We start from the raw sequence: 14,960 nt of genomic DNA, 5'->3' as shown, positions 1-14,960 counted from the left end.
CTTTTTTCATACATCTGCAAAAATGTCAATAATTCTGTGTTTTTCTGTGAATATGGGGTGCTGTGTGAACATTAATGAGGAAAAAATGAACTTAAATGATTTTAGCAAATGGCTGCAATATAACAAAGAGTGAAACATTTGAGGGGGTCTGAATACTTTCCACTGTATATGTCCGGACAGAGACACAGTGAGACACCCTAGGGAGCATACTTAAATCTTGGAGAACTGCTTGAAGTTGGTTGGACAAAACCGGCAACAAGGGAAACACATCTTGAGCTCATATGTCTCAGCTCTGCATATAAGAGTAGGCATTTCTGCTTTTACTGCTAATAGATCTCTCAGACAATAAAATAAATATGCAACCAATGCTGTTTATTTCTCCTTTTAGAAAAAAAAGTCCATATCACTGCATTTCAATCAGTACAAAACAAACTAATATCAAACCAATAAGCTTCAGCCTACATTACCTTCATACACAAAGTAATATTGTATAAAACTGAATTAAATGGAAGTATTTCAATTTATATGTGTATTTCTTGATATAGATGTCTTTTCTATGTAATGCAAACTGTGCTTAGTCTCTTCCTGCTGTCCCAGCTACACACCGGTAAAAGTGTTCAACAAACACTGGGTCCCGCTCTTCCAGCATGTGCAGGAAATGATTCCTATCCTCTTCATCCCAGGACTCAAACCACTGGGTCCAGAGCCGCAGCTGGCACTCAAAGATGTTTGGTAGACTGTCTTTAACCTTGAAAAGGACAGAGGACAGGACATAGAGGATAGGAGTGATAAGAATCTTATTACTATATACTGTGTAATTACAAATGACGGTGCAGAAGGTACCTGAAGAGAGCTGAGTGAATCTAGGAGGGTGCACACTTTCCCTGGGACAGCTTTCCCCAGAAGGTCCTGCAGGAACCGCTCTCTCTGAGTGGTGGTCCAACCTTGGAACCAGCTCAGGACACACCGCTGTTCTTGGAGGGTTACATAGGAGATGGGTTCTGTGTCTCTAGCTTGACCTGCACTTGATGTGAATGACAGATCCCCAAGGCTGGGTGGGCAGACCACACCCTGAGGAACTGCTGGAAAACCATTCGGGCTCGGAGAGGAAAAAACAGTCCAGTTGTGGGTTACCATTGTAGTCGGTCCCTCTGCGGGTCCTCTGTTATGAGTGCTGAACAGGCTGTCTCTGGCTGTGGGACTATGGGTGTCAGTGAGCTGCTGTTGACTTGAGGTTTGATTGACATGATTGAACCACGCCATCTTCGAGAAGTTTGTTTAAAACAAGACAGGGCAGCTACTACTATGTTGACTGTTACAGCTATACCAAAGGTGGTGTTAAGAGCCTCTGGTCTGCGTAACATTTACATGTAGCCTAGCCAAACATTAAATGTAAACAAAGGCAGGCGGACTCTGAATTCATCGCCTAATACTGACAATTTTAGCATGCACTGATGTGAGAATTCATCTTTTTAAGCGTTATTCACCCTTTGGTCGACATTTTCAAAGCGAAGCGATGCTAATCAGGAGCCGCTTTAATTTACGGCAACAACAGGAAGTGGAAGCAGTTTTGTATGAAGAAAATCGAGGTTGCGCGGCATTTGCGCAAGAACTACGGTCGACAAAATAAAAAAACTAAAATTCCTGATTCTAAATGTTAGGCGTTACAAATGTATTCAGCAACAATTAAAGTGAATTCTCTGCATTATAAGTTTTACATATGAAGTAAAATTTGAATTTCTTTGATGTTTGATTAGGAGGAAGTAGTCGACGGTGACGCTGGGTGGAGGAAGGCGTTGCTCGTCGCTGTCGCTGGGAACTGACTAGAGGAACGGAAAATGGCGGACCTCGAAGACGTTACGCTGGACGGGAGACCGCTCCAGTCCCTTCGAGTAGCGGATTTAAAAGCCGCTCTTGAGGAGAGGGGACTCTCGAAAAGTGGGCAGAAGAATACTCTCATTAAAAGGCTCAAAGGGGTAAGTTCTGCTGCGAACTACGGGACTACGGCTGCTGCGAACTAGCCTTAACGTAGAGACGGGCTGATGCTCTCTCGAGGGCCGACAACTGAGTATCGTTACTGGCGAGCGTAGTAGAGTTATCGAGGTTAACGTCTAGCCATCAGCTGAAAATGCGCCTATCTGCACTGCGGTGTGTCTAATCGGCGTTTTAACTATGCAGAAATGCACCAACAGCACCAACACCGAGAGTTCAGTCAACTTAGAGGCTATTCCCAAAGTGTGTGTTGGGTTGATGTTGTCCTGTTAGCTCGTTAGCTCCCCAGGCTAACGCTGTGAGTTGAGTAGTGGCCTTAGCGGCTGGCTGGCTGCTGTGTACAGTATGTTGCCCTTAACGATGTGTGCGCTGGTGGTGCGCTTGAGTTTACGTCAGATGTGTTTATTGTTAGCTTTGCAACTTTAACAGCGACATCTAAATATAATTAATAACGGGTTATTTGAAGTAAGCCAATTTGCCAAAATAAGAAATACATTTCTTTAAAAAAAATAACCCCTGGCATGAAGCTGCAATCAGCGCTGTAGGCACTTTGTTTACACATCGACTTGTTTTCGGCCTTATCTATTCCGCCATGAAAGAATGAATTTAACCATTCTTGTCTGTTTTTAACCGAGTTGTGCGGTCACCGTTTGCCCGATGGCTGCACCTTAAAAGGTGCAAGCTGTATTTACAATCACGTACCTACAGTAACCATTTACTGTGATAATGTTTGTCAATGGTGCCCGTCATTAACATATGAAAGCCAACCTGTTTAATTTAGCAAGACCCGTTGCTACACTCTCTTTTATCGGGAAAGGCACTTTCAGAAGCCTTGTTAAAATGTGGAAGTGTGGATTGCTCAGTTTAAAACTATTTTGGTCTGCTGACGCAGTAGCAAGACGTTATTATTATGCAGGACAGTATACCTTTTTTTGAACAGTAGACTTTTGTATTTTTGTTCAGGTGTTTGCATTTAAGGTGCAACAGATATGTATGGGAGGTACAACGTGTCTGATAATAAGTCTTGTGACACTGACTGCTCCTTTTTTCTAATCGCTCAGTACTGTAAATCATATAAAAGACATAATTCTACACATCTAACAATATTTTGGTTGTGGCACTTGTCCCTTTTTGGTCTTGTCTATGTTGATGCCATGCCTGCATGCACCAATACTGTTTGTAGTTTGCAATGGTCGGTCATAGCAATAATTGACAGTATTGGGTCAATGATAATACAGTTTTAAATATGTCTAAAGTTATTGGTAGACTACGTTTAGCTAAAAAAAATATTGAATAAACAAATGTTAAAACATACATGTCTCTTGTTTTGAAATCAGGCTCTCATGCTGGAGAATTTGCAGAGAACCTCTACTGCTCATGTTGGACTGCAGCCAAACTCACAGGTACTCAAAGATACCTTTCTTTTCATTTCAAAGGTGAAACCTTTTTTTAAAAAAATATGTAATGACTACTAAAGAAAATGGCAAAGTGCGCATTATCACATTTTACTGAAATGAATGCAGAAAGCAATGCACTAATGGCATTAGAGTTTTGCACTATATTATTATATTATATTATTTTTGGTCTGCCTTTTAGATTGGTGAGGAAATGAGCCAGAACAGCTTTATTAAGCAGTATCTGGCCAAGCAACAGGAGCTCCTCAGGCAGCGTCTGGAGAGAGAGGCTCGTGAAACGTATGAAACAAATGGTAAGTGGTATTGTTATCCCAGATTTCTATTATGTCAGTTACTGTACAAATAGACATAATATATATGTGGGATGCTATACTAAATGTATTTATTCATCGTTTGTGAACAGAGCAGGAGGACCATGCTGAAGTTAACAACAGTACATCATGTCCTCCTCCAGCCCAGGTTAGACCATCCTTTCTTTACTCACACATTATCTGTCACTTTGGAAACTATCTTGCATGTAGTGAAACATCATATACATTTTCAAAATAAGTATGCATTGTCTTTCTGTTCTTCTCAGGACGTCACACCAGTGTTGGCTGAGCAGCATAAACCGCCTGGCCCCTCAGGTGGAGAGGGATTTATTGATGCAGTGAATGAGGGACAAGGTAACAGAAACCAGGAGGCTGACATTTCCAGTCCACCAGCTTCCGGCTCTGTGGGCATGAGAATTCCCGGTGGTGAGCACCGGCCCGAGAGAGGTTCTGCATCCAGTGAAGTTGCAGGTGACAGTGATGATGACGATAGTGAAGATGGTGAGGAAGATGGCGACGATGATGACTGGGACAGCAGTGCTCGGAGGAGAAACCTGAGAGAGCCTGTCAGAATGCCCTCGTCGAGGGAGAGGTCTGGAGCATCCTATCAACCCCAGCAGCAACATATCCCCCCTTCCCTCCTGTCTCCTCAGCTTCGCCAGCCAACACCTCCTCCCTCCCCACCTCCAGAATTATCATTCCCTTTGCCTGACACCCCTAAACAGAGCCCACCTAGTCCAGATGTTGCCCCAGCTAGGCAGTCACCCAGTTCTTCCAGCTCTGGTTCCTCAAGCAGTGGCAGCCGCAGTAGCAGTCCTGAACCACAGAGGAGTGGACATGCTGAGCGCAAGCCCGGTCCGCTGACCCTCCTGGCACGTAAAATGGAGTCAGAAGGTGCTTTCTCTGGAGCAGGTTGGCATGCCGCAGATGGGAAAGGTGACAGGCAGGACAGCAGTTCATCTTTAGCTTCATCGTTTCCTGGCCGAGGGCCTCCAGAGAGTCTGGTATCTGCCATCACTCACATGGGTCATGTATCTTTTCCAATGATTCCAGGCACCAACCAGGGTGTTGCAGGAGCACATTCAGGCCATATTCAAGTACCTGTGAGTGTGCTGAAGGCCACTGCTACAGAAGATAGGGAGTCTGAAATGGAACGAGAAAAGGCAGCAGAGCTGGAAAGGCAGGAGAAGCTCAGAAAACTGGAGGAAGAGCGAGAAAGAGCCCTTGCTTTGGAAAGAGAAGAAAGCGAGAGAGCCCTGGAAAGAGAGCGATTTGAGCGGCAGCAGGCCCTGGAAAGAGAAGAGAGAGAAAAGGCTTTGCAGCGAGAGCGGGAACTTGCTTTAGAAAAGCAAAGGCAGGAGAGAGAGCTAGCCTTGGCTAAAGAGAGGGAAGAACGAGAACAAGCCTTAGCTCGGGAGAGAGCCTTAGAGCTGGAGAAGCAAAAGGAGCTTGAACGACAGAGAGCCTTGGAGCAAGAGCGCCTGCAGAGAGAAAGAGAAGAAAAGGAAAGGCGTGAGAGAGAAGAAATGGAAAGAGCAATGGAGCTAGAAAGAGTCAAGGCTATGGAGCGAGAACGACAAGAGCGAGAAAGGGCTCTTGAACAAGAGAGGTTGGAGAGAGAAAGAGCTCTGGAGGCTGAGAGGAAGGAGAAGGAGAGGATTGAGAGAGAGAAAGCTCTGGAGCTGGAAAGGTTAGAAAGAGAAAAAGCTTTAGAACAAGAAAGAAGAGAGAGGGAAATGGCTTTGGAGAGAGAAAGACTAGAAAAAGAGAGAGTTCTGGAGCAGGAGAGACTGGAGAGGGAGAGGGCTCTGGAGCAAGAGAGAATAGAGCGTGAGAAAGCCATAGAGCAAGAGAGAATGGAGAGACAGAGAGCCTTAGAGCAAGAAATGATAGAGAGAGAGAAAGCCCTAGAGCAAGAAAGACTAGAAAGAGAAAAAGCCCTAGAGCAAGAAAGACTGGCAAGGGAGAAAGCTCTTGAGCAAGAAAGAGAGAGGAGGGAAAAAGAAAAAATTGAAAGGGAGCAACAGAGAATTGAGAGGGAAAAGGCCCTGGAACAGGAGAGGATGGAGAAGGAAAGAGCTGAGAAGGAAAGGAAAGACCGGTTGGAGAGGGAGAAAGCTTTGGAGCAAGAAAGGGCCCTTGAACAGGAAAGGCTTGAGAAGGAGAAAGCCTTGCAGAAAGCAAAGGAGGAGCAGGAGAAGGAGAGATCTAGGATGGCTGAAAAGGAGAGGGAGAGTCACCTCCCTCCATCCAAACGTGGCCGGGATGTTGGTCTCACCCCCCTGCCTACTCCTCCCCTTTCCACAGGACCAGTGATGGGGTCAACGTTAGAGGCTGGAGAGCAGGAAGAAATCCATGCTCCAGTGTCCCAGAGTGAAACCCATGCTGCAGAGTCTGGTTCACCAGTGGTCCCAACACCTCCACACTCCACATTTAAGAAGTTCCGGTTCTTAAGAGACTCCCCGCTTCAGCCCCAGTCCTCGTCCACCTCCATGGTTTTTAAGCGACCCCGTACATTCTCTGACAGCCCCCAGCCTCAGGCCTCACCTGTTTCCACCAGTGTTGAGGGAAAACAGCTAGGAGGGCCACCAGGATCTGTGAATGCCTTGTCAGAGAAGAAAATCACTATTCCCAAAGAAGAGGAGTCCACAAGGTTGGTGTCGGAGGACAAGGAACATGATGCTAAGGAGTCCACAAAAACGGATAAGGATCAAAGCAAGGATTCTCCCAGCCAATTAGACACTACAGAAAGGAGAGGGAGAGATGGAAAGAAGGAAGAGAAACAAGCAAGACCAAGATCATCTTCTTCCTCTTCCTCTGAGTCAGATTCTGAGTCCTCATCATCTCAATCCTCTGGCTCATCCACATCTTCTCAAGAGAAAACCAGAGCCTCTTCTACAAGTAGAAAGGCAAGTGGTTCAAAAGTCACATTTGTGTTTTCTGCCCCCCACACACAAATCATCTGTGGCACAGCCAACAAAAATGAAATAATTATTGAATGAGCATCACAAGTCTGTAGTCAAGTTGTTACAATTGTTAGTCAGGAAATTGCCTGGACATGTTTTACATTCACATACAGTTTGAATATCTTTGGATTTGATGCAGCAACAGGGAAAATGTTTTCCATACAAGTGAAATAGACTTGTAGTGTAGCTTGTTATACATATCTTTTATCTATAGGTCCCAGGGCAAGTATGTAAAATAATTCACTGGAAAGCACCGTCTACATCACTACACTGAAATTGTGAGGGTTTGAATATTTTGGGTACATTCATTTAATGTTGTGTATATGCTCTGTATTTCTCTTTAGGGGGAGAAACCTGAAAGAGATTCTTCACTGCCACACGGAGTGATGGTAGAGGCAGAAAAAACAGAGGTGCCTGTAGAGAAGAATAACACAGCTGGAGACAGTCAAACTGAGGTCAGTTGCTTGTAACTTAATAAACATCCATGTTCATTTTTTTTAAATTGATCAAACTATTAAACTATTTATGCATTCATTCACATACCCATTGGATAGTTGATTACATTACAAATGAAAAAATATTAGTTGGTCAACAGAAAAACTGCATCTCTCTCGCTCTACATTCTCAGAAGTTGTTTATTGATGCACCAACCAGTGGAGAAACACACAGGAAAAGAAAAGACAGCGAGGATGAGGAGAATAACGACAAACAAAGGTCTGATTTTCAGTCTCAAGCTTCTTAAACATTTATGGTACATTGTCTGTGTCAGATGTGCACATGCAGAAGGATGAATAAATGTTTGATGACGGTTGACTTGCAGCATTTGCCAGATGGGGTTCAGTTTGGCTGGAACAAACACATTTTTTTCCCTATCCATTGTGATGTATTTAGTGACTTATGAGAAGCGATGATTGTGCTGTGTGCCAAGAAAATGTTTCATTGTTCAGTTTAAAATTTGGTGCATTGTCATTCTTATCAAATGTTGGCAATTGACAACAAAGAAATGTTGCAGTTCTCATTCACACCAGGGTGGTACATTTAAATACTCCGCTGTTACATGCATTCACTCCACCATAATAAGTGGGAGAACGTGTTGGAAGCTGTGTTATCTGACTGTTGCCATTTAATACACAGACCGCACATTTTACAGCAGTATAGTGATTCTAGATCCAAACAAAGCTGCCCTAGGCTCTCCGTGGTGCTCTTTTAGACTATAGGAGTAACTATGTGACAGTATCTCTTTAAGTAAGGCTGGGAAGTCTGCCCTCATATGTGAAAATGCTGTTTTGTCAGTGCCGTCATATAATTTTATGTAATTACGGTGTGCTTGGTATAAGAAAATACAGTAAACTACGTCATACTACGGGTATTGAATTTCCCATCAGGCGACTGATGAGACTACCTTGGAGCCGGCGTGGTGGATGCGGGTCCTCTTTTTGCATGATTATTTTTTCATTCGTAGCAACATGGCTGTGCTCGGTCGGTGGATTTAGCGGCCTGTAGCTTTCCACACAGCGGCTCAGCTTTACAGCAGGAGACGCTTTGTCCGTCGCAGGTTTGGTGTGGGCAGCCGGTGCGGTCTTTACAGCGTGCAGAGGAGAGCGCTGCCTGCTGGGGCAGACCGGAGGGAGGGATAGACAGGGGGCTCGTTGCGACGCAGTCGTTTCGGCAGCAGCGGCAGCAGCAGTCGCAGCCTGCATGCTGCGTTTTTACCGGAGCACGGCGTGTACCTTCGTGCTGAACTTCCTCCACGTTCATTTTATAGTCAGAATGAGCGGACGTGTTCACGTGTGTGCGCCGCTGAGGATGTTTTATCAACGTGACGCGCGCGCTTGTTCGTCAGGTATTGTGTAGCGGTCGGTCAGCGCGTGGCTGGGCTGCAGGACTGAGGTGGAGCCGCATTTCTTGAACCTTCTCGGCTCACTTTGACCCCATTGCAACGCATTTGACTGTGGTTAGCAATGTGAGATGTGTTTAAGGCGCACTTAATTTAGCGATCACCTGGTTTTGCGCATTAAAGTGAAGTGCTGTCATCCGCTGTGTGCTGTCTTACCTACATGTATTTTTATAATTACTAGGTGTAGTTCATTGAGTTTCAAAAACATATAGTCCCATTTCACTTAAAATGTGTCCACATAAAGGGACAGTTTCCAATATAGTCATTTTAGTTGTACTGTTATATTGTTATTGTTATTGTTATTAAGAAATAGACCTAAATAGCATGTTTATTAAAATTAGGACCTGGTTTTAAGCATACAGTATATTTCATTCTTCATGCTATTGGTCTTTTAATCTATTCCCTTTTCTTGGTGATATATGTTTTTAACCATACACAGGCAGGTGAAGGAGACTGCAATGGCAGAGCCAGAAAAGCATCTTGAAACCACGGAGGAGGTAAGGCACCGCGAATCATCATGGCCCTCAGAGTTGTTGGTAAAGAAGGACTTGGCTAGATGGGCCAATTTGAGCTTTTTGTAGCTGCATCTGATTGACAGGGTTTTTTTTGTTTGTTTTGTTTTGAATTAGGCTGTATACATTATTTGATAGGTCATATGAGTACATTCCTTTTATTTTATTACCTTTACTAAGAAAAAAATACTTGGATAACTTACTGTGACCTCACACGTGCTAGAATGTGTTAAAAATGAAATTTTTGATTTGGCTCTGTAGAAACCTTTGTTGGCACTGCCATATGCAGAAACAGCAAGGGTATTTTGTCACTGTGGCTGATGTTTAAACCCCAAATGATTGCTTTGTTGTAAAGGTGCTCATGCCTCTTCCATTGCCCCTATTGGTACCTGCGTACTACTTCTGCCACTACTACTACTACTACTACTGCTACTGCTGCACCTGTTCCACTGTCCCCAAGATTCCAGACTTGACCACAGTTAAGCCCCCGTGGCTGCACAACAGAGGGACTCCCCTGGCAACAAACACTGACTCATTTTCATCAATATGTTCGGCAACACCTATTAACTGGACCAGAAGATTCAAAGAAGGGGTCGGCTAGTCAATGCTGCCCACTGCCCACGTCTTGTAACTTATTATTCACAGTTCTGGCTCTGGAGAACACAAGCAAGTGTGCTTGTCAAAGTAAAGGAATTTCCAGAAGGAGATTTTTTTCATGATTGTTACAGCTTTTTTTTTATCTCGCTGACATTCAGAGAAAATCTGGGACTTATAAGTTATGAACTGGAAATTGCTCGAAAAGGACATTTGGATTTTGTTCAGATGTTGGAATGGGCAAAATATCTGGAGTGCAGTGGGCTGGATATTTGAACTGAAAAAGACAATTTGCATCCCCTTCTACACCAGCTATCACCAGTGTTGTATTTATACATTGAGACTCGGTATGAACCTGCTACTTCCTACAAAAAGCTGAACATTCAAATCAGAATTCTGGATTTGTGCTCACAGTGACTGTTGACAGCATTGATTGTCTCCTCTCCATCCAATTGGACTCTCGTCGGTTGTTTCTGTTGTATGAACCTGCCACATCTTTAAATGGACTAATGCCAAAACACCTGAGGATGACCGCTTTTGCCAAAAGCATTTCAAAGCCCCTACTCAAATGAACAATTGAACCCATCCTGCCAGCCATCGAGCTTTCAGATTTCCATCCAAACATCTCAGCCACCATTGATTGGACCCTTGTTGCCTAGATACAGTACATGCAGTCGTGATTGGGCCATATCCAAACCAGTAAGGATCAGGTGTCAGTGGTACCAGGGAATAAGTAGATCTTTACTCAATGTTACTTTTCATAGTTATTTTGAATGTTACTAGTTTCAGTGATATTCTTTGTAGTCTTTGCAGGAGAAGCAGCTGTGAAGAAAGTTTATCTGAATGTGCCAGATTTGCAAACAATTTATATTTTTGTAGTCTTCAATCTTGGTTAACTAGTACTGTTAGTGTAGTACTTTCAATAGTTCATTTTACTCAATAGATTTTTGTTTGATAGAGACTGCAAGTGCATATTACTCTTCAAAATTAAACGTGCTGACACGTGATAAGTTAAACTTAATTTGAATGACCTTGCACAGCAGTTTCTATCATCTATCTTTTTCATTACCTGCCTGTCCCTTTTCTGTTATCGTTCCACCTTTCCTTCTTGACCATTTGTGTCTGCCTCTCACCTCTCCCGTGTATGTCGGGTTGTTTTTATCTTGTGTTTCAGACCCCAAAGGCCTTCTCAGCTCGTAAGATCTCTCTTAGCAGTGAGTACACCTTATCACTTTTCTCTCCTCTTTACCAGCATTTGTAACGGATCACCAGCATTAGTCTTGTGCCTTTTCAACATCATAGTATTATTGTTTTAGTCATTTAGAAGTATGCAACATTAGCAGTATTTCTGTCTTACCAGGCAGTAAATCATCCCCAGGCACTGGCAGCACAGAGGCTGAACAGGAATCTAGTGCCGTGGCTGGTCGTAAGAGAAGGTGGGGAAGCAGCACAGCTGTCACTGCCAAAAAACCTTCCATCAGCATCACCACTGATTCACTCAAGGTATTTGCAGCAGCAGAACATTTTGCTATGTTGTAGTTGTTGATAATGCTCTTGTGCATACATTGATGTGCAATATAGTAATGGTGCTGTGTTAAATGTATGAAGATTCAGGGTTTTCTGCATTTTGTTGTATTTTATCTTAGTCGTTGATCCCAGACATCAAGCCTTGTTTAGGCCAGGAGGCAGTAGTGGACCTCCATCCAGAGGAAGCCGTCCTCTCTGGGGCTGAGGATGAAGATAGAGAGCGCTCTGACCAGGACCTTCAGATCAGACGCACTGTTACGCAGGTAAGGGTTGCTGTTTGTTATGATAGATCAGTGGATTAGTAACTATGTCATTAAAGTCTGAGATAATGTTTTAATTGCTTGTCTTGATCCCATACATTTAAGGTGGTGCATTCTGAAAGCCAGGAGAATGGACAGAAAGAGGCAAAGAGAAGCCGGCAAGACGAGATGGAGGGAGATCTGCAGGAAGACAAAGAAGAGACAAAGACCCATGAAGAGCAGATGGACGCTTCTGTTCCTGAAACCCAGTCACCGACACATACCAGCCATGATGTAGAGATGAACACTGGTAATATATGATGTTTAATTTTAATAGAAATTAACTTTGAAGAGTTATACTTGACTCTAAAGATTGTGTCAATGAAGTAATGGATAAAGTGAGTTAATTGTTCTGTACTCTAGTGACCCCCAGCGACACCCTCATTCGTCGCTCCATCAGCCAGCAGAAAACGGGTGTTTCCATCACAATTGATGACCCTGTCCGCACAGCCCGGCAGCCCTCACCACCTCGTGGAAAAGTCTCCGCTATTGTCCACATATGCAATCTGGTAAGACAAATGTCCTGAAACAAGCTCTACATGACAGTGTATCATTCTTTCTCTGTTTACACACACCTATTATCCACAGTGCAGTTTCAATGAACTTAACCACTTCAGCAACTTTTGCTTTTGCTATTTTGTGTACAGGCTTCAAATTGTTTGTATTTGCTTCATTTAGGTAAGGCCATTTACTCTGGGACAGCTTAAGGAACTGCTCAGCAGAACTGGCACCCTGGTGGAGGAGGGCTTCTGGATTGATAAAATAAAGTCCCACTGCTACGTCACTGTGAGTTATCATTTGTATGCGTTTGTAATTTTGTGGATTAGCTTTTGTAAAATTCTCATCTCATTGAGACTTTTTTCTGTGATTAGTACTCAAGTTTGGAGGAGGCAGTTGCTACAAGGGCAGCCCTTCATGGAGTGAAATGGCCTCAGAGCAACCCAAAAGTCTTGAGTGTTGACTTCTGCCAGCAGGATGAGGTAAGCTCATTTCACTTTCACTCTGACGTGCACCCACAGAGCTTTAGTTCCTGCAACCTGAGCATATTTCTCTGTTGTAGTTGGACTTCCACAAAGGCTTAGGTGAAGCCAGCAGACCTGGAGCAGAGGAAGCGGGGCCTGGTTCGGGCCGTGGCCGAACAACGGGCCTGCCTTCACTTCTCCCTGAGCGAGACCAATGGGCAGAGCGTGAGCGTGAGATGGAGCGCAGGGAGCGTGCGCGAGCAGAGCGGGAGTGGGATCGTGACAAGGTCAAAGAGTTTGGGAAGCCCGGAGAAGAAAAAGAGGAAGGACCCCGAAGGTCACGCTCCAGAGAGAGACGGCGCAAGGAGAGGGGAAAGAGCAAGGAAAAGAAGACGGAGAAAAAGGGTAAACATCGTTGGACTGTATAATTAGACATAAAATAGGTTTGTGGTTTAATATTTTTTGTTTTTATCTGGCAGAGAAAACAGCTGAAGACCCTCCAGCAAAGCTGCTTGACGACTTGTTCCGCAAAACTAAAGCAGCTCCTTGCATATACTGGCTTCCACTTACAGATGAACAGGTGAGAACCAAATCAGTTGTTATTGTTCGCTGCCTTTCACTCACAGTGGCTACTCAGTATTAATGGAATGATTTAAACTCAAAAACTTCCCTTCATTATAGTTTATTGAGCGGGAAGCTGCCAGAGCAGAGCGAAGGAAAGAGCGTGAAAAGCGGAGGAAAGAGCTCGAAGAAGAGGAGGAGGAAGAGGAGAAAAAAAGGGAAGAGGAGCGCAAGGAGAGGATGAAAGCTGGTGGCACCACAACAGGAGACCGGAATGAGGGTGAGAAGGACAAGGACAGAGACAGAGAGAGGGACAGAGATCGAGATCGTGGCAGAGACAGGGAGAGGGAAAGGGAAAGAGAGAGGGAGAGGGAGCGGGAAAACGACAAACGCAGGGATGGCTACCGTAGACCAGGGGGCAGTGGAACAGGCGGAGGACGGCGCTCACGCAGCCGCAGCGGACCACGAGAAAGGCGGCGCTAATGGCCAATCGACTGATGGAACTGTCCTAAAGACCACCCTCTTCCATTTGCCTTTCACTACATGTACTTTGTTACAACTAAGACCCAACAGAGGACCAACTGATGTCGTTACCATCTCTCGAGTTGTCACCTTTTTTAAAGCACATCTACACCTACACGCAGTCATGCTTAAAGGGGACCATGATATTTGCAGTGTTGTTTCCCAGAGTGCTGTTTGTCTTGCTCCTGTCACGGTTTGATTTTTTTTTTTCCTTAAATGTTTGCCTCTTATTTTTGGTTTTTGTCTTGATGGCATAGCAAAATGGCACACTGGGTATTTTCTTTTAATTATTTACTCCAGCGTTCCCCTTTTGCCCCAAAGTGTAGGTGCCAATTATAATTTGCAGTCAATTGTTGTCACTTCAGTGTTTTTAACAGCTCTGCAATTTGGACGAGGAATCCTTTTGTTGCTGCATGTAGTAGAAAGCTACTTATGCCAGTCCTGCCTAAAGAAAAAAAGTTGAGCAGAGGCTTGCATAAATCTGAAAATATTTGGAATCAATGCGTTTGGCATTTTGTACAGACATAAGATTACTCAAAATCAAGTCTTTGAATGAGGCAGCTCTGGGGTATTTTTCAAGAAATGAAATGTGGAATAACTACTAAGGCAATGCAGTGTTCCTTTCCCTCATGAAGAGATGAGATGATGATCTGTGGGAGAGAATCTGTCACACCCTGACACAAGTTACGATTATGTCCTTATTAATTTTTTTTTTCTTTCTCCTTCTCGTCTTCCTCCAGATCTCTTGTACCCTGTAGTGTCAATACAGGCCCAAGAGGGGAGGCTGCATTATAAGTTTGCTCAACAATGGTTTTAATATTGTTTTTTTTTTTTTTTAATTGTTATTTTATCATTTTAGTAAAAATATTTGTTTTGTTTTTTAATTTCTTCTTTAAGTACGCCTATCAGTGGTGAATGTACAAATAATAAAAATTGAGGTTTGAAATTGTTGTGATATTTCTTCTCCATGCTGATGGGGTTTGTAATGTTTCTTCTTTGATGTTGATGCCATCAGTGGACGTCTTGAGTTTTACAGGTTTGCAGTTTATACTGGGAATCCACAAGGTGTCAGTCATACTACATTGAAACTCGGCTTAATCATGACATTCGAAACGAGCTTTACTTAATGCAGTCAAGGGACAGTCGGAGTATAAATCAAGGACGTGCAGTATGCCAGCAGCTGGCAAATTCCCCTTCCTTCATTGTCATTATGAAGACCAGTGTCATTTTCTTTAGTTTATATCTTAACCTTGTGGCGTCTTCCCATCTGGGTGTGTTAACCCCTTTTAGTCTTTTGTCTTTGCCACTCTTTCATTCTTAGTCCAGTATAAACCATGTATTTGCCCTCTTCCTCCTCGTTCCATCGCTCTGGCTTTGACGTTCATCCTGCAGAGCTCAGCAG

At 43.8% G+C, this 14,960-nt stretch overlaps 2 protein-coding genes across 3 annotated transcripts; one reads left to right on the top strand and one right to left on the bottom strand.

Moving 5' to 3' along the window:
• Positions 1 to 373: 373 nt before the first annotated feature.
• On the bottom strand, positions 374 to 1,552 carry c17h14orf119 (chromosome 17 C14orf119 homolog). Its single transcript, XM_028426669.1, has 2 exons — positions 844 to 1,552; positions 374 to 748 (listed from the first exon to the last, which is right to left on the bottom strand). The coding sequence occupies exons 1-2, from the start codon at positions 1,261 to 1,263 to the stop codon at positions 575 to 577; spliced, it is 594 nt and encodes a 197-aa protein (XP_028282470.1). The 5' UTR covers positions 1,264 to 1,552; the 3' UTR covers positions 374 to 574.
• Positions 1,553 to 1,807: 255 nt separating this feature from the next.
• Positions 1,808 to 14,504, top strand: acin1a (apoptotic chromatin condensation inducer 1a). Of its 2 annotated transcripts, none has more exons than XM_028426667.1 (18): positions 1,808 to 1,976; positions 3,330 to 3,395; positions 3,589 to 3,700; positions 3,811 to 3,866; positions 3,985 to 6,627; positions 7,029 to 7,139; positions 7,313 to 7,398; positions 9,021 to 9,078; positions 10,862 to 10,901; positions 11,066 to 11,190; positions 11,334 to 11,477; positions 11,580 to 11,763; positions 11,877 to 12,022; positions 12,192 to 12,299; positions 12,386 to 12,493; positions 12,574 to 12,880; positions 12,955 to 13,055; positions 13,157 to 14,504. In XM_028426667.1, exons 1-18 carry the CDS (start codon positions 1,839 to 1,841, stop codon positions 13,517 to 13,519), a joined length of 4,896 nt encoding a protein of 1,631 aa, XP_028282468.1. In that variant the 5' UTR covers positions 1,808 to 1,838; the 3' UTR covers positions 13,520 to 14,504. The 2 variants fall into 2 exon arrangements, with proteins under 2 accessions (XP_028282468.1, XP_028282467.1); XM_028426666.1 differs by having other exon boundaries at positions 11,048 to 11,190.
• Positions 14,505 to 14,960: the final 456 nt, after the last annotated feature.

This window comes from Parambassis ranga, chromosome 17, assembly GCF_900634625.1.
Source record: "Parambassis ranga chromosome 17, fParRan2.1, whole genome shotgun sequence".
Taxonomy (NCBI): Eukaryota; Metazoa; Chordata; class Actinopteri; family Ambassidae; genus Parambassis; species Parambassis ranga.
This window is presented reverse-complemented; position numbering and strand designations above follow the sequence as displayed.